The sequence below is a fragment of the Plectrocnemia conspersa genome, unplaced genomic scaffold, assembly GCF_051122295.1.
Source record: "Plectrocnemia conspersa isolate PC_06_02 unplaced genomic scaffold, ASM5112229v1 ptg000006l, whole genome shotgun sequence".
In the NCBI taxonomy this organism is placed as follows: domain Eukaryota; kingdom Metazoa; phylum Arthropoda; class Insecta; order Trichoptera; family Polycentropodidae; genus Plectrocnemia; species Plectrocnemia conspersa.
This window is the reverse complement of record NW_028277170.1, coordinates 11,494,450-11,515,176: the sequence shown is the minus strand read 5'-3', so window position 1 is coordinate 11,515,176 and position 20,727 is coordinate 11,494,450. Positions and strand designations below refer to the sequence as shown.

Genomic DNA, 20,727 nt, shown 5'->3' with positions numbered 1-20,727 from the left:
TCTCGTGGGAGTGTATTGTCTCGTACGTTCCAAATACACTTTCCTTGAAGATGAAAAACACGAGTATGCTTAATTAAATTAGGCTTTTTTTGTGTGTAAACTCGCATACCTATGTGATATATTTGAAAAGTTGAATGGGTTGAATCTCTTTTTGCAAGGACGCAATATGCATATTTTTAAAATAACCAGAAAAAATTACAGCTATGAAAAAAAAAATTAATGAAGATGGTATCAATGATTGTTTTCCCTTGTTGCACCAGTTTGTAATCTCCATTGAAGTTGATTTGTCGTGCAATATTAATTCAAGACCCATTTAGAGCCAAAACTCCATCCATATTTGCTTCTTTAGAAGAAGAATCTCTTATTGAGTTGTCTTGCGATAATACATTGAAATGAAAATTTGGTAGCATGGAACTTTCTGATTTTTGGATATCAGTAAAAGAAGAATATCCACTGCTTATTGGTAAAGCTCTACGAATATTAACTCCATTTGTGCGAAGCTGGATAAAAGGTAAATTAACATGGAACAGGAAATGAGGTTCGCCATATCCAGTTTTATTCCGAGATTTGAGAAGTTGAGCAGTGAACAACAAGCTCATCCATCCCATTAATTATTTTAATAAATTGTTTGTGAATTTTCAATACGTGTTTAATTTATTTTTAAACAAACCTAACCACATAAAATGTGCAGTATTGAATACGTTCGGACACGTGGTCAGCCGCTGCAACCAAGACCCTGGTGGCTGTCAAGTCTCAAAATAGATGTTACAAAGGCAGCTGAAATTGTGTATTTTATACTATTGCAAAGAAAGTAGTATTCGCTTTTAAATTTTCGCCATTAAGTGCGTAATAACTTTTCAAAAGGTAAGTTTTTCAATTTCACAAGAAAGTCAGTAGTATTGATTATTTATTAAATAAAATTCAGACAACATAAGAGGTATAGAGCGGAAAAATTCTGATATTTTAAGGGCGCCGGAAAACTAAAATGTTTGAGGACCCCTGTGTAGTGAAGCAACATAGCTCTTACTAGAAAAAACCTGCACCTAATATTATAGATATTACAAAGATTCATTTGGCGCGTTAAAAAATAAGTGATTTATACAAAATATATATTATTAAATTATTGTATCTAACGAACGGTAGTACCATTGGGATTAAATGGCGAGTGACGTGACTTAAAAAATATAATATATACTGATATACAGATAAAGAGATACAGAGTCCTTATAGTTATACAGTTGTTAAAGGGGCAAGCTATAAATAAATAAAGGTGCGGTAATTAGCGATAATGGCTTTCTTCTCTTGAGTATTCCGAAATTATGATTACACTCGTATTTTGTTTGGCAATGAACTGTTGTTCAAATGTAACATTCTAGAAGACAATCATGCTGGAAATACCACCACAGTACCAATATAGTAAGCATATCAACAGTTAGAAAAAAGTGTAATCTTGAACCGTTATTGCTACAGAAAATTTGCTGAATTCGTGCACTTACATATATGGATTCAGCGTAATTATCACACTAAAATACTTACACATATGTATATAAAACTACAACATGATTAGTGAAATAGTAAAGTGTTTAAAAACTGAGTACCAAAATATATACCAAAGTAAAATAAATGGCGAATCAGAAGTGAGCAATGAGTGACTTTGGAACAACCGAAACGAATATTTAGATAAATATCTATGTATTTATCGTACTTATATGCATACACATACAATGTATTACGTAAGCGTAAAATTTTTTGTGAAATACAATATCATATTATATTTCCATGCATATAAATCTCTCCAAGATCTCAATTTAGAAAAATGGCGTTTCGAAAGAATTTAAATCATTGTGCATTTTATTCCTTATCTTTTACAAATACGTTCGTATGAAATACGCTATTGATATGGTAATACTTGTACATAAAATTATATAGCTTCAAACGTAAAGCAATACTTGAAAAGTATTGTAAAAAATATGTCACTTAAAAAATAAAATAAAACATTGCATTGCAATATTTTTTTCATTTATATTTCATGTATTTAACGCGTAGAATTGATGATACTGTGAAGGTGGGGGTCCACCAAGTTAGCGCCAATGTAATTTAAATGACACTTTCTAACGCAAAAAAAGGAAATAACTACTCGTTTGGACAAAAGGTTTAAGTGACAAGAGGATAATATTAAATAGCACAATTGCGTAACTGAACTAATCTCCATTAGCACATTAGACCATTTTGTGCATAAAGAAAACAATAGACAATGTGTCTATTAGGCGTAAAGATCACCATTGTGATATACCCCTTTGCATAAACAACCTTCGAAATCTGTTCATCTTGCAAATTTTACTTATTTAAGACGTGAACATATTTTGTTCGATTTCTACGTTTTTGTGGTATGATACTTTGAAACGAGAGGGTCAGAGACGATCAAGTGCATCGAGAGCAGACGACCACGATTTGAGAAGGACATAATATTTCCACCAACGCTCAAAATACAACACTTATTAAATTTTTGATAAATTGTAGAATTAAACTGAATAAAATTTACCGCTTTTTCGGCGCCGCTTCGGCCTCAAAACCCGAAAATACTATTTCTGAGTTTCAATCGCATTGATATATGTACATAATAAGATATGTATAAAAGCACCAACGCTTTGTTTCGCCTGTTGATGTTTGAAGTATTTCGTTCAATGTGCATGTACATTAAAATTGTGAAAATCTAAATCGAGAATATCTATATATTGGATGCAGTGTACTGTAACACAAAAGAACTGCAAAATAAATGCTATTATATAACAGTTTAATATAAACCGTTAAAGGAACAAACAACGCAGCACGTTGTTAAAATTTCGGCATTTTATTTATTGAAGGGGAAGTTTTTCAGAGTGTTTGTTCAACATAATGTGTTCTGACAAGTGAAAATACTTAGGCCAAAATAGCTCGTCGAGACGTGCTGTTGCTTGGCGTATAAAAATTGCAAAAACTTGAAAAAATTGCATTAGACGAGAGCACAGACTCGTCTGGTATAGCACAACTAGTAATCGACGTGTACATGACATATTAATTATTGGCACCTTCGGCAATATATAATTTTATTTTAGCTTAAACAGTTTTTTCTATAAATTTGATTCTTTGCATTTGACACAACCTTAATTTTAAATATTTTTTGAAGTTTGGTTAATTTGCTTAGGTTAGGTTTTAACAGCAAATGGATGTTTCTAAACTATCAACAGATGTATAGGTATAATTAATACAAGTGATACTATTTTTTCTTGTGTGCATTATTGTTCAATGTTAAAATATATTTTTTAATGTTGAATAAATGTAATTGTAGTAGAATAATTTATTTTTCGTGCAACATAATCTAAACTATGAAATTCAGTATCACCTTTAATTAAACCTCAAAAAATATTCAAAGTTAAGGTTGTACCAAATGCAAAGTATCAATGTAATAATGATTTTTTTTCTAATTATAGTTTCATTTATTAAGTGAATACTATGTAAACTTAAGTGCAATTAATTATCACTCTAAGATAAAGATACAATGCAAAGATAAAAAAGGAAACGACTGTGTTACTCAGCTTGCAACGCTGTCGTTTATGTTAGCAACCGTGTGACGCGGCGGTTTTAGTCACGTGTTTAAAATCCCATAGTATGTAGTTTCTAAATATAAACTGCTGCTAAAGTTGATTGACGTCGATGATGTTTATGTTAACTATGTTGTCAAATAAATAATGGTGTTCAAAGGCAATTTCAAAATATAATACTTTCTGAATATTCATTGACTTACTACAACCGATTAAGATTCCAACCAATCTGTGATATGTACTAATTAGTATATGAAAGAGTAATTAAAATATAAACAAATTATTATTTACGAACAAAACTTATCGATTGAATTCAAGAATGTTAGTCGCGAGCATTAACCTTTAAGTCACGTGAATTTGGAAGATCGATACAATTCGATCGATGCAATTAAAAAATCTAAATATGTATTTTATGTTTATGACCTGTAAAATACCCGGAGGCGCTGTGGAAGTCATCGCCAAGTGTCACGTTGTCAAATTTTCCAGATCCCCTTGTCCGGTGGAATTCTTTAAAGCTTAGCCAGATGTATTTTAGGCAGAAATACATAGAGTATTTCTGCGAGCAGAAATAGAGATTTTGTATGCACATCGCTAAATTTTGCGATAATGCGTCGAAGATTCTCGACTTTTCCGGATCTACAATTTTATGTATCCGTCATTGCAAGTTATTAAATTCTAAAAGCAATTAAGAACACTGCTTTTAAAAATTAGTTATTTTTCATAGCAAATAAAATGCACATTTTTTCAACAAAAAATAGTCATTAGTCTTTTTTCATGAAATGTATATTTTTCCTTTTAATTTTACCAGTTTTATTAAAAAAATTAGGTAAAAGCCATTTTAAGAGCTTTAATAATAATTCAATTTTAACAATATTGATACGCACGCGAGCTTTTTGTACCGCGAAGAAAAATACTAAAAAGATGATCGCGACGTGAAAATAAGCACTTATTATATAAATATTATTGAATATATAATGTGTAGCAATCATGGTATCTTGGTTTATGGAAAATAACCTAAAAGTCTCGAGACTATGAGAGTTGGCATCGAACTTTTTCTGTCGATTGTCTCACGATAAGTGTCGATGACGCATTTGTTTGTTTGCGTTCTTGTGTGAGTAGTACACACTGAACTTTTTAAAAATACATCTCGTGACACATGACAAAATTACATAAAAGCAATTAAACCAACCTATTTCCAATTAACCTTTACGAGCCAAAGCAACGTCGATAGGTATTTGGCAACGGAAAGCTGAGAGTATCGCTGCCGTAACTTCTGACGCTAAACGAGACATAATTTATTTAATATATTTTAGCCCTGTCACTTAACCAGCTAAGTGACCTGTAGGGCAGCACTTTCCATTTAAAAATATTAGCGTGTTATTTTAATAAATAAATTCCCTTATATTTTTAGCCGCTATGACACTTCTATTGATTTTTCCATAGAATTTTTTTTTTTATATTTACATATATGATATTCTCTATGAGGTAAAGCAGCTACAATATTTTTGAGTTAATTAATGAGCTTCAAAAACATAGAAGAACTTAATGTGTGATAATCAAATCTTAATGTGGAATCAATCAATTCTGATCTCACAGACATCATAGATATTTAAGAACACAAAGGTTATCATAGAATTCGAAACCAGATCTTTAAGTATCAGCCACTGGTTATACATACTATTATATTATTGACAGTTATTGTATTTTAAAAACAATGTCAATGAATGAAAACATTCGTAGTGGTTTATTTTTATAAATTAAATTTATAAATAATATGACCAACAGTTTGTTTGTTATAACAACATTCGTGGTGTTTGAAATACAGATTACCACAAATGAAATTGTGGTGACGAATAATTGGATCATTTATCGATCGCCACGCTCATGTTTGGCGAATTGCGTTTGTATAAGAATTTAGAATAGCATAAATACATAGTTAACAAGCATCGTCTACTTACCGAAATACTGAATATGAAAAATAAAATTAATAAGCAAAGTAACATGTAAAAACCCAACTTATATTTAGCATTGTTTCATTGGTGTATTTAGCAAAAGAAATAATGCAACTTTGGCACTGAAAACTTTTATGTTTATGAATAAATTCATCAAACTCAATAGTGTTTTTCAAAAATTATATTTAAGATTTTTTGGCTTTGAAAGCTGAGTATGACAAATAAAAAGCCATAATCGATGTTTTCATTGCATCATTTAGTGACATATAAAATATATATTATGCATAGAAAAAATCATTGTATCAGATCCAAAGAAACTCCATCGAATTGTAAGTAGAGATGTTGAATATCGAATATCGAATAGTAAACTATAAAATATATATTTGTAAAGTTATGAAGTTTTAAATAGATCGTACATTTTCTAATCAGTTAACCTATAATTATTTCGATATTTTAAATTATTTTTTTGCATATTTTCACCTTCAATGTCATGTGTTTCATTATACTAGTAATTAACTTTTAACGGAGGAGATTTCCGTATACTATATTTTATCAAAAGCTTTCATTACAGAACGGATTTTTTTTTTCAATTATTCTCCTTAAAATTATTTGATTGGCTTTAGCGAGATTTTGTGTTCTGGATTGAAGAGTATTCAATAAAATATAAATTTCTTGCCAAGCTGCCCAAGAAATATTTATTGCTAATTCGTATACTATTAATATTAATAAAGCATACAATTCCACGCAAATTCATTACCAGGTTCCCGGACATTTCCCCCTATATTTCGGTTCAGAGTTCAGCTTTTTATTAGGGGGGGGGGGGCAAAAGTTGGCTAGTCAGTGGTAATTTTTATAATATTTCCATTTTATCAAGATTCACAATATTTTTAATTAAATATTTCTGGCCAAATCCGAGGGGTTCCTGTTTATTCCGAAAACGCTCGATTATCAAGCGTTTATACTAATACTAATTATAACAAACTTACGACTTAAAATAAGTAAGAATCAAATGAAGCATATCTTAACCGAATTTGGTCAATAGGGAAGCGCAAAAACAATTATTAGTTCTCAGAAGTCCACCATGTAAAGATTAAATTTTGCCACGAAACCAAAGTAAAATAGAAAAAATGGCAAAGAAATATTTGAAAACCATTATTTTTTCGTTGGAAAAATTTTAATAGGTGTATACGAATTTGCTTATCGAAAAAGCACGTAAAACGACTCACCCGTTCCAATAAATTGTTGATAGTAAAAATGTGTTTCTACGATGAGTACAACTTGAAGAAGTGCGGATCATTGTCAACTCTTGCGGATTATAATTTTTTTAATAAAAATTGTCTAATATCATATTTAAGGATCACCTAATTGCTGTATATTATTTTTGCAAATACTCGCATTTTAATTTTTTGTTAAACGGCATATGTTTAAGGATGCCGAAAATAAATGTGTCATAAAAATTACACTGTGAAACTTAAATATAAGTCTCAGGAGATAATATTTCAGAAGTTTGGCTATTAATTGATATGAATATGGCCGTTTTAAATAGCATTAAGATTAAAAATAATGGGCACAGTTGGACTATAGCTAATGTAAAAAATGACTACTCGTATTGTTGTAATATACAAAGACTAAATAATTTACTACTGTGTTTTTGAATATATTATATTCGGATTGGAGTCGCTAACTGTATGAGAACTTAATAAAGAAGACATGCAGGGATATAAAAATATAGATAAAGTATTCTAATGGATGTGAGCTTAAGAAAAATCAGTAAGGCGAAAGAATAAAATGCGTTTAATTAATCCACTGTTTTTGCCTGGATACGTGGTTCTGAATGATGCTTACTGTCTCTTATAATATTATAGTCCAGTCAAATAAGGGTTTAACCTCGGAATGAAAGATAACAAGCTGAAATTTTGCACAGACCTTTGTTTTGGCGCTCTAAAGATAGGGTGAAAAGTCTCATAATATATCGTGTCTGCTAATCAAGAGGTCAAAGGTCATAAAAATCGTTTTTTTGCAAATATCTCGCCTCCTTTGCGTCGCATGTCATTAGATGTTTCACAAAACTTATAGAAAATAAAATTTTCTACAAGTTTGTTTTAATTTATTTCTTCATATGGTTAATGGTTTTCGAGATATAGCGCGGGGAGTGGGAAGCGCGCATCCGTTTATAGGATAATGTTATGTAAACTACGGAGCCAGAGTTACCTGCACATTATTCTACAGTTTCATAGGAAACATCGCAAATTGTTATCTGCTGAATGAACCTATCTAAAGCATTATAACTTTCAATCTCCATATCTTCATAAATAATCATCGATAATGAAAAAAGTAATAGTGTATGACCTCTGATACTTCTTGCAAAAGCGTGACCATCCAACATTTTGTCGACAGAATTCGAAGCATAAATTGTACTGAGAGCTTCCTTGATTCTGCTTTCATTCATTATATACCCTATGCATCCAATAAAAGACATAAGCATATGAAAGCCTCCTAGTTTCACAACTACTCTTGACAAGTCTGAGTTAGCATCTGAAGCTGCTACGATTTAACGTGCTTTTATGTACAACGGCTGATCAAAAGTTATTAAGCATGTTCTTTGTTCATGTTTCTTGGCAGTGTTTATAGCACACTGTAATGTGGTGTAAATTGTGTCCATATTACTCGCAGGATGATGAATAAAAGTAAGAAACGGAATCCGAGAAGTTACAAAGTTCTCATTGTTTTTTGTAAGTTGTACAATAAATCCATTCCACCCTGGCAACGGTGAGATATTTTTCCACTTTCCGTACATCCACAACAAATCAACTACATTAAATATTTGTTCGGTTAGTTCTTCTACGTCATTAAAATTTTGAACTTGAATCTCTTGCTCAATCCGGGTACGACATGATTTTCATATACTAGAAGGGGTATATGTGATAGTGCTGCTAACTCCTTTGCACTTGGTTTTGTTGTAAATTTCTTTATGCGGTCATCAGATATAACTTCAGATTTTGAAGTTATTATTTTTATCATTCCCATTATATGAACAGTATTATAGCCATCAAGAGTATAAATATTTTCCTGCATTATCCGCTGCATACTGTACTAAGGCACTTGACTCTGATGGTTGATTACGAGGCTGTGTGTGATAAACAGCTGAAATTTAACATTTTACAGTATCACTATATGAAGCGAAAAAACCTAAGCTTGACAAAACATCCAAAAGTATTTTTGGACCGTTTTCGTATGAAAGTCATTATAGCATGACTTATAGCTGTGTATTTCGTTTTAAAATGCCCCGTCTTTCCTTTTCTGTTCTTTATAATAACTTCTTGCAGAAAATGTAATAAAGTTTTCGGAATTTCTTCATTAATATTTTACTCGGGGGCGGATAGAACTTGGTCTCAACAACAGAAGATCGAATATCTTCTCTAATAATCGCCGCAGCAGCTTCCACTACGCGCAAGTGTTCTTCTTCCGAAGTGTCTTTTTTATTTTTATTCCAAGCTATGGATAAAATTTAAGCTTGAGCATCGCGAAAAGAAAAAACAAAGAATGATCTAATCTTCGTTGTAATTATAATATCAGTTAAATATTTTTCTCTTAATTTGGAAATTATCTTCTTATCATCTGGTACATACTCCGTAAGGATATCTCTCAACTCTTTAAATTTTTTCGCACAAATTTCTTGTCGAGTAATATTTCATTCTTAATTCCTAATAATACAATTAAGAAAGTAATAAAAAAATTTAATTTTTTTTTTTAATTTTACAAGGTCTTTATTTTCATAATTCGTATACATGTTTTCAAAAACATAAATATCCAATTACACAATATTAAATACCTAACCTTAGTTATTTCCTTAATTACGAAATCAAGTCTACAAAATCAAGATAATCTATGTTTAACTTTGCAATGTTATTACATTTATTTATAGAGGAAAAGTTGACAAAAACCTCTTTGCGAATTTTATTTTTATATTATAAATTAAAAATTTAAAACTAACTTTCACACCAATCTTAGACGAGAAATCTAACAAATTAACAGCTTACAACTAATTAACAATAACAAAAATATATTCAATAACGGAAAATTGATGTACTCGCCTTAAGAGGTTTACATATAATAAAGGTTTAATCGTGAGTGCCGAAGTTAGCGGCGAGCGCCTCCGGCACGAATTCGAAATCGAACAGTTGGCGCCCCTACACTCTCCGGGGACTTACAGGTATCACAGCAGTAATCACCTGGACGCAGATGGTTGAACTTCTCGGACGGTTCATCTCTTAAGATATGTTTAGGTAGTTTATGTTTATACCTAAACGGTAGGTCATTAAGGTTGTATTTGCCAATATCAGTGAGACAGGTGTTGGTGCTCTTATTGTTTTTTAAATTCCTATAGAAGTTAAAGGTCTGTCTATGGCAAAAGTCCTTTATGGTCTCCATACGTTCACTTCTGAAGTGAAGTTGGTTGAGGCTAATCCTGGGGTGGGCATTTACTGAAATTCTCAAACACTTATTTTGAATTACGCCTATTTTTCTGTAGGAGCTATTAGATAAACTGGACCACACGGGAGCGCCATAAGTAAGTAGTGGTCGTATCATTGTTTTATACAACAAGAGTTTGTTTTTACTACTGAGACCACTTCTTCTTCTAAATATGGGAGCTAGAGCTGAAATTGCTGAAAGACCTTTTTGTCTGATGTTCTCTAATTGTCTTTTCCAGTTAAGACGGGAATCTAAGTGGAGACCTAGGTATTTTACTGATCTTGCCCAAGGAATCGCCTCACCATTCATTACAATACGTGATGGCATGGCCGCTTTTGATCTGCGAGAGAACATGATGGTTTCTGTTTTTGAATAATTTATTTTAATTTTCCACTTACTGTAGAAATTTCGCAGTTTTTGCAAGCCAAATTCCAGTCTTCTGGCAATTATTTTTCTGCTTGATGAGCAGGTATAGATCGCTAGGTCATCCGCATATAGCGCGAGTTGACAATTTTGTGGCACGGGAACGTCATGAATATATACGGAGAATAGATGAGGGCCGAGAATACTGCCTTGCGGAACTCCCATCGGGACTTTTCTTGGGTTTGAATTTTCACCTTTTATGGTGACCGTAAATGTTCTATCACGTAGATAGTCGTCGATTATACGGACGAGTGGAAGTGGTGTTTCAGCTTTAAGAAGTTTATATATTAATCCATCGTGCCAAACTGTGTCAAAAGCCTTCTCGATGTCCAAAAGAGCCATGCCGGTATCCTTACGGATATTAAATTTTTTCGAAATAAATTCGACAACTCGAGTGAGTTGGTGTGCGGTCGAATGGCCGGATCTAAAACCGAATTGGAAATTTGGTATTGTTTTATTTATCGTAGGTAAAATCCTTTTTAAAATGAGACGCTCGAAGATTTTACTGAGAGTTGATAACAGACTAATTGGTCTGTAGCTAGAAGCTTGCGTGGGGTCCTTCCCGGCTTTTGAAATTGGAAAAATGGTGGCAGATTTCCAAGCCACGGGAAAGTAACCAATTTTAAGACAGCCGTTTAAAATTTTGCAAAGATAAATCTGCGCCTTCTGAGGCAAGTACCTTAATACGATATTTTCTATTTTATCAGCTCCCGGGGCTTTCCTAATCTTACACCTATGAGCTGCTTGGCAGATTTCATAAGGTTTAATCAGTAGATCCTTAAGAGGAATTTCTTCTAAAATTTCAAGTTCGCGAAAATTTTCTACGGACTGCATGACGTAGCGATCCGTTTCTGCATGTTTCATGTTTTTAGTCAAACCGTGTGATTTTTCGAAATTGTTCGCGAGGATTTCGGCTTTTTCTACGTCGGTCGTAGCTTTATCGCCATTAGCGGTAACTAGCGGTGGAATGTTGCAATTTTTCCGACGGACGGCTTTTGATAAACGCCAAATGCTATTATCCTGCGTATTTGCGGTTTCGAGTTTACGCGACCACGAATGATTTTTTAAACTTGAGATTTGACGCGCGATCGCTGCTGTGAGAGAATTTACCTGGGATTTCAACTCCTTGTCTCTGCTCTTTTGCCAGCGCTTTCGAAGACGATTTTTTGTCGCGATTAATTCCTTAATTTCTGACGTTAATTTTAATTTAAACGTGTCTAAGGGCCGACGCGGAGTATGAGCAGCTACAGCGTCACATATCGATTCGGTAAATTGTTTTATCCCGGCATCTATTTGGATTTTGTTACGAAAGAACAAGGACGCGTTGACGTGTAAGCTGTTATTTACATGCTCTTTAAAACCGGGCCAGTCGGCTTCTGAAAAAACATAATAACTTCTATCTATTTTCTCAGCATTGATACCAATTGTAAATTTAACCGGTAAGTGATCTGACGATAATTGTTGCAAGGTTTCAAGCGCCATGCCTGGGAAGTTTTTGCAAATCGCTATGTCAAGCGTTGACGGCCTACCATTGCGATAAAAGGTGTGCGAGTTTGGAAATTCTACATGTATATCGCGTTTTCCTAAAATATCTAGCAAAGTATTTCCGTTTTGGTTTGCGCGATCGCAGTTCCACAGCGAGTGTCTTGCGTTAAAATCACCGGCCACAATTACGCGTTCGCCAGAGGCGATAATTTTACGAATATCACTTCGAAATGGTCCTCCTTGTTTAGGGTAGTATGCTGAGATTAATAATAGTTTTTTATTGTCGACAATTATCGAAACAGCTACCGCTTCGAGGCACTCGGTCTCGGGAATGCTCACCTCGTGGTGTTTGATTTCGTTTCGAATAAGAATCGCGACCCCTCCACCGATTCCACTAGGCCTATCGTTACGGTAACAGTTAAAACCAGCGACTTTAAAATTATGTTCCGGCTTTAGACGGGTTTCGGTTAGCATTATAATATCCACGCCCAAGTTGTGAACCATCTGCATCATTTCGTCCACCTTCCGACGAATCCCATTGGAATTCCAGAAGACCACGCTTAAACCCATTAGATTTAATCTAATTTATCGAGGAAGTCCAATAGGATTTCCATTTTTTTCAAATTGCGATTTGCAATTTGCTAACCGTTTTTTGAGTCCGATAAGCGAACTCATCAACTCTTTTACCTCTGACAGCTCGCTGACGGCTCTGAATGTGGCTTCTGGCTTGGTGGCTGGGGGGCTGTCCTCTGATATCTTGGCTCCACTTGGAATTTCAACTGATCCAGCTGGAGTCTTCTTAGTTCCTCTGATCGGCATTGGGGGGATGGGTGTTATTTTCGCCACCAAGGCTGCCCTCTTTTCCCTCTCGGATAGCTGGCGGTCTTCCTGCTTCTTTGGGGCTGGTTGCTGCTGCTGTCGTCCAGTAGTTCTCGTTTTGGAGCTCAAGATAGCTCCGACGTAGCTAACTTTAGCTTTACAAAAGCCAAAGTTTGCCGGGTGGGCTTCCCCACAGTTGCAGCATTTTGCCGGCTCCTCGCGGTCCTTTGTGCAGCTGGAGGTGAGATGCTCTTCGGCGCATTTCACGCATCGTGGTTGCCAATTGCAGTTCCTCGCGGCGTGGCCGAAATTTTGACACCTGAAACATTGGGTGCCTACATTTTTGTTTCTATATTTCTCAATAGAAATTTTTGTGTGGCAAACATATTTTACCACACTTTTAAATTTCCCCATATCAGTGTTTTGGGGAAGATTAACAAGATAGCACGGGTAATTGCCCGCGCTTCCTTTTGATGTTTTTAAGGCGACTACTGACGTCACCTCGAACCCTTGCCCGGCAAGGTCGGTTCTTATCTCGTCTACCTCGACGAGGTGGAGGCCTTTAATGACCGCCTTTCTTTGCTTGTCCCCGCTAAGCGTGAACGTATGAAATGGCCTCATGGTGTTTTTGAGACCATTTCTCATTTTTTCATGATCAGACACGCTACGTGTCTGGATCGAAACGTTTCCGTTTCTAGTGTATCTGAGAACGAAGTTGTCTCCGATACACGTTTTAATTAAATCTACCGTTTCACGGTGAGATTTTCCCGCCTTCATTATGATCGGGGGAACGCGCGAGTTTTTAAGAATAGCGCCTGTAGCGCCCAGTTCATTATCTACCGGTTTCAAGCCGGTGAATTTATTTTTAATGGGAATCGGATTGTCGTCCGATCCCGCACGCGGTCTTTTGGCTGGGTTTTTCGGGACCTGCCATTCCCCATTTTGGCTCTTGGCCGAATTTAAGTACTGGACGTACCTGTCCATCCCTTAACAATTAAATAATTATTTTATTTCTTAATAAAAAGGTACAACCTGATAAGGTTCCCGCCGCTTGGCGGGAATTGATTGGAGATGTAGCTCCGCAGCTGGTCGGCGTTTTTGTAACGGTCGTCCCAAACAGTGGAAGACAATGCAAGGAATTTCGCCTGCCTGCGCCTACACAAGTCGGCGCTGTCGCTACCTGCTTTGTCTCTAAGGGACCGATTGAACACAACCGTTCGCAAGGCCGCCCAAAAGGGAACTGATTAAGAAAGTAATAAAATTATGGTTCAAACGACTTGCCGAGACCACTTTTTTCACGATTGTTTACTTTTTCAAAGCTTATACCAAGTTAAGCAGGTAGAAATACTCGCTGGATTCTATAAACGGATGTACGCCTTCCACTCTTCGCGCTATATCTCAAAAACGGTTAATGATACAAAACAAATATTATAACCAAACTTGTAGAAAATGTTATGCTTCACAAGTTTTGTATAGCATTTAATGACGTGCGACGCATAAAACGCGAGATATTTGCAAAAAAACAAATTTTGTGACCTTTGACCTTTGATATCTTGATTAGCAGACACGATATTTTATGAGACTTTTCTCACCCTGTCTTTAGAACATCAAAACGAAGGTCTGTGCAAAATTTCAGCTTGTTATCTTTCATTCCGAGATTTAGTCTTTATTTGGCCTTATTTGACTGGACTATTATAGATAAAAGTAAAGCAAAGTCTCCATAGTAGGAAGATCTTCACTAGGACTCGTCAAATTAAATTATCTTGGAATAAAAAAGCTGCCATAATAAATTTGTGCAGACAACATTTATTAAAATGTAAAACGTCTGGCTATAGTTTTGTTCTCGAATAAATACATATTCTCAAGATATAAAATGCTTTTTTGAGCATAGAAGTGTTTGATAAATGACGCTGGGCTTTGCATAAAAATTCAATGTTTTAATTAAAGTATGTAAAGTATGTAAAGTAGATATTCTGGATTAAAAGTTAGAAATAATAGCCGTTGCCGTATCCAATAGATAAAGAAAGATTGTTACAATATTTATAAAATATGTATAAAAGACTCACCGGTGCTTTTTCGACGAGGTGTCTTGTATGATGAGGCCGTGGTCGGGCGGGAAGTCTGCACTGCTCCTTGACTCATTCCTCAGTATGAGGCATCCATTGACGCCTCTGCCACTTCTTGCCAGCGCTTCTCAAACAGCTGTGTCGAGACGCACACATGGGCTTACCTCTGTTGTTGGAAAAAGCACACTGTTACAATGTCGCGATTTTTTTAACGACAACGAAACAAGCTGCGCGACGACACTTTTAAGCACCGTTCAAGATTCAAAATGTACGGTCTGTATGGTGTTTAAGTTAATAATAAGAACAAAAAAACAAAGTTAAAGAACGAAACGACCGTCTTTGGCCGCAGTTCAACAACAAAGATCATTCAGCACGAATCGATTGTGTCCGGAACGCATTATGTATGTGTATATATTAAAAAAACAAATACAGTTCAACCCGACGGTAAGGAAAGAGGCCATTGGATTAGGCCAATGGTTCTCAAACTTTTTGCTGTCATTCCTACATAAGATAAGATTCATTCACATTTTTTAGCCAGCGAATTTCTGTGTAATACAAGCTATTTCTTTAAAATCATTTTTCGCTTATTTTACACACATTAGCAACTTTAATGCATATATTACAAACGGTAACTAACAAAGATCAAGAGTTCACTATATTTTTTTCAGTACTTCTATTCAATTGAAGTCTAAATACTTTCAATTAGTCGATCCAAAACATTGATCGACAAATCCCTAATTCTAGATTTTTGCCGCAATTGAATATTTAACTTTACCAGCAATTAGCATTCTTTATTGGTGGCTGAAAATAACCCAAAAGATCATTGTGTTAAGCTTTTTGTTATTTGCTAGTATATATGACACTATCTAAAATGCGCAGAATAATGTTGGTAGTTTCAAAACCCAACTTGAATCTAACAATCTTTTGCTTCTACTTTTCCACCGAGTTTTATTTTGTAATGCTCCTTATAAAAGCTCTACGTTTCAGATTCATAGAATCAAACCCAACTTGACCTATTGAAAACTAACTATAGTTCGTAAAATTTCATTATATCAATTTAAGTTTGATTAATTACGCAATTTTAAAATTGAGTTTCATGTACATTTTATAGCAGCGTATAATAGATCTTCGGTTGCATCGGTATATCTTTTTTCACAAAGATGACTGTAGACCGCACGCTAAAGTGGCACTAAATAAGTATTAAATTCTATAATCATATAAGCGTACTACACAGATGAAGAACCCCTGGAATATATTATATAATATAGGGAGACATATTTTTTAATAAGCTTGACAATGAAAAACATTTTCTTTGTTACAAATAATCAGAAAATTTTACTCGCATGGTATCACTACAAAAGTCAAGCAAAACAGGGGATATTATTTTCGCGAATTCGTTACTTAAATATGACGCACCATAGAAGGAAAAGAAGGAATCGATATATTTATTAATGAATGAATGCTTCTTTGAAAGTATTGTTTTCATTAATCTGTATCAAAATAAATAAAGTATTTACTAATTGGTTGCTAGAGCAATTTACGGATAAAAAATTCGAGATGCGATGGAAAGAAAATCGAGAAAAATCGAAGAAAAAATCAAGGTTAAACGATACTATTGTGTCATAAAAATAATTTTATGAAATCAGTTAAGAAACTATATTGATATAAAATCACTATTAATAATAATACAATTAGATTCTATATATCGAATATATTGAAACTGTAGTGAAATCAACTTGCTTCAAGTATATATTATTAACTATGCAAGTTTTTAGCATTAAGTAATGTGATCAATATGATATATATAATATTATTATATATGCTATATTTAAATATATACATATTTTTACTTCGAAATACCAGTAAATAATCGATTTGTTTGTGTGACGACTTTTTATTTTTGACGTTTATATTCACGACGCACGCACAAATGAAATAAATATAAATTTCCATAGAGAAGGAATAGACGATAAAAATAAAATAACTGGCGTAGTTTTTCTAGATTTTAAATAGGCGTTTGAAAATGTCAAGTGTTATATTGTGGATGTATTGTAACATAAAAGTGTTTAATTTTCCTATGATACAGTAATTTATTATGTAGGTAAAAGTGTGGTAGAATTAGTAAAAATGTTGAATTGTTAATTGGATATGATAAATGATCAGTTGAAAGAAAATAAATTAAAATTGCATACAAGCGAAACTAATTAGTAACAGGAATAATGAGGAAAATGTGGGAGTGATGATAGATGGGTGCAAAATACAGGTAAGTAGTATATACTGATTTATAATAAAGAGCAGCATTATTTTAAATATATAATAAAGACTATTTCGAAAGAAGTAGGATTAGTAAAATATGTAAAAATAAACATACTATGGAAGCTTATTTTTCAACATAAGAGGATCGGTTGAATATATTTAACATAAAGATAAAATGTATAAATCCATAAAAAGGTTAGATTAATTATATTGTATGGAAAGATATATACATAATACTTATATCTAAATTAAATAATTATAATAATTTAAATAATTTAAAAACACATAAATATGTAAAGAAGAGCACTAAAAGATGAAATCTGTACAAAGGTGGTAAAATGTATAAAAAATTACTTAAATATAAAAACTTTAATGCATAAATAAAATTATAGTGTTCATTTTAATTTTAATTCAAATTATATGTAATATGAACATATAACTTGAACGTGCCTCAGTTAGTTTATAGTTTATATAAATAACACTGCAATGCATTTAAACACATTTTGTGTAGCAGCACATATATTTTACGATATTCAAAGTTAAAAAAAAGATACAATCAAATCGATAAAATTCAAAGTAGAACGACAGAATTGATTATTTTTCTGTGACAACATAATATTTTTCAAATCTATATTTAAAAATCTTTATTTGTTATATCTAATCCACTATACAAAATTTCACTGCAAAACAATTTAATCGATAATAGTGAAACTTGTACTAGTACAATATTTTTCAATGGCAACTTTATATGTTTGCGTAAAGTTTTTAGAATAACAATTATGATCGATTATTTTGTTGTTAATGTAATATTTTGAAGCACACACGAGTGCGATGTTCGATTATTTTTCGTATATACCGCGACGTATTTATGCATTTATTTTCATGAATAATACTATTATTTTGATCATGTGGTGAAAAGTCTTTTTGTAAGCGAAAGATCGAAAGACGCTCACTTATGTAATAGTTCGCTCCCGCGTCCGAATCGAAATATAAATATTGTCGGCTAAATATAAAGCCGTGCGAAAGCTACTGGCCGCGCGCGAGTACTGGCGATGCGCGGCGCTTGGAATCGATCAGCAGCAGGAGAGCACGTCTTGTCAGCAAACGGCAACGCAAGTAAGCGCAATGCGCGTGCGCTAAATACTAGCGATGTGAACGCGTCGTCTCCCGCGTTGCTTCAAATGCGTCTATGTACCGGTAAAACACCCCTGCGTTGAGTGCAGTTTGATTGCATTGAGTCAATGACAATAGAAAGTAGTGTATAGTGCGGCTAAGCACGCCAATAGATATATCTTAAAGTTATTAGACCGCCATGGAAGCCATAAAAACTAATGGATCTGTGGAAGTTATTACACTCAGTGATTTACAAAATAACGCGACCAGGCTGACAAAGTTTTATCTAAGAAGAGTTTTGTAAGTTTTTTTTTTAAAAAGTCAGCTGCGCGTTAAAGTGCTTCACAGAAGTTCAGGACGCACGTCACTCCATAGCGACACGAGCTACGAGCAGCGGAATACGAGAACAGTTAGATTTTTTAGTTAAAGATAGGTACATATATTTTGTAGGTTATAACTTTACATTTTTGCACCAATCATGCAATATTTTTATTAACTATTTTATTTGTGTTTTTTACATTGGCAACACAGTAACATTGGCAAAACTGCTGTCAACTGACAGATACTTTGTGGTCGATTGTTAGCTTTAGTGAGAAAGTGCAATGAAAAACTCTAAAAATAATACGTAAAATCAGTAAAATGTTCAAAGGTAGCTCAAGACAATGCAAAACTGCGATTTACAGACTGTTACATATGTAGAGCATACATGTATATCTATCAAACAGAGGAATAATATAACTCCAAATATTAAAACTGCGTATTTTCACTACTTTGGATGCCATATTGGTGATCAAGAAAAATCATGGTCTCCTCATGTTTGCTGCGCATCTTGTAAAGTTAACCTAACTTAGTGGTTACATTGAAAAGGAAGAACGATGTCATTTAGTGTTCCAATGGTTTAGAGCAGTGATTCCCAAAGTGGTCTATATCGACCCCCCAGGGTCTATGATAACCTGCAAGGGGTCTACGTCAGCCAAAAAAAAATTTGGGGGTCCATGAAATGAAAATGGGGGTCCACTGAAGTGGATCTCAACAACCAAAATATTTATTATATATGTTTATAAAATTGTGTAAGTTGTAAGATGTAGGCATTCGCTTTGTGGTCGCAATACATTTTGAACTTGTGAAAACCTGCACATAATGATATACCACCGTGATTCTCAAAGTGGTCTATATCGACCCCTAGGGGTTGACGACGACCTGCAAGGGGTCCATGTCAGTGAAAAATAAAATTGGGGATCCCACGCCCACATTTACATCTGATGTAAATGTGGGTGACTTTATTTTTGGCTTTCAATGAATGGAATAATCCACATACACATATAGTAGAAATCTTTCAAAGTGAGTAGCAAAATACCAGCTGTCAAAAACACATATCAAGTTGATGAATTTGCAAAAAATCAATATCAAGCAAGCAGGGGGTCTACCAAAAACCGAAAAACATGGCAAAGGGTCTACGACACAAAAAAGTTTGGGAACCTCTGGTTTAGAGGGATTGCTACTTCTGTAAAAATGAACTTCTACCTCGAAGATACCGTCATAATCATCGTTATGACGACGAAAAAAAAACACATTTAATTCAACAAAGTTAGCTCAAAGATCTAGTAAGGCTGGTTTCATACGTGCCGGGTGGATTTGCCCCGTCCGGCGTTGTGTAGTGGGGATGGTGTTGTATGGATTCGTCCGGTCAGTACTAACCCATACAACACCACCCCCACTACACGGTGCCGGGTGAATCTATCCGGCACGTGTGAAACTGGCCTAAGGGACCCTAATTTATCAAAGCAACAAGCTGAAATGCTCGGTTCGCGACTGAATCAATGGAATTTACTTTCAATAGAAACTAGGATTTCTTATTGTCGTGAAGTACCGAAGATATCAAGTGTGCAAATACCGGACCCTCAATTTTTAGGGTTTTAAATATTATTTTTGCTTCGTTTTTATATTTAATGATTGAAATTAGATATTAAAACCATTGTGTAGCTGTGCGTTTAACAATATAAATAGGAAGAGATCATACGATTGATCCTAGAGCATTATTGACTGTTACCACGTTACTGCGTAAATTTGCGCACTACATAGACTAACGTTGAAGATTTAGTAACTATTAGTCAAAAAGACCTATAATTGGTTCAATGTGAGCGATTATAAGTCATTGATTGTATTTTAGCGCATTTTATGAGATTGATTGCCCGTATTCTTGAAATGTTTTTTTGTTTCAAAAATTATATCTATTTAAAAAATAATAGTTTGCAATATTAATATGTGATATGACTTAAAACATAATTTAATCATCAATTAAAATTTCAGTAATAAGAACGTTTTTTAGTTGCATTATACACTTTAAGTTACTTTATAATTAAAAGTTGTTAATGTGTAAATTTAAAACCCGGTTTTTAATTACGTTTACTAATTAGAATAAGACAATAAACTGAAAATATCGACAACGCAATCTGTTACTTTAGACAAAAAGTAGACAGTAAACACAATATGTGCTTTATAAAGAATATTTATTTTGAGACCTTTATCTATTTTATTAAAAAATATTTGATTTTTTTT

At 33.9% G+C, this 20,727-nt stretch overlaps 1 protein-coding gene across 1 annotated transcript in view; it reads right to left on the bottom strand.

Moving 5' to 3' along the window:
- The window catches only part of LOC148234236 (5'-AMP-activated protein kinase subunit gamma-1-like), a 175,614-nt gene extending 157,457 nt beyond the window's left edge, over nt 1–18,157 (bottom strand). Inside the window, exons 1-2 of the mRNA XM_088188128.1 lie at nt 18,009–18,157; nt 14,800–14,965 (exon numbers count right to left, since the gene is read on the bottom strand). Coding sequence (XP_088044254.1) covers nt 14,800–14,875 — 76 coding nt within the window. The 5' untranslated portion in view covers nt 14,876–14,965; nt 18,009–18,157. The remainder of the gene's footprint in view (nt 1–14,799; nt 14,966–18,008) is intronic.
- Nucleotides 18,158–20,727: the final 2,570 nt, after the last annotated feature.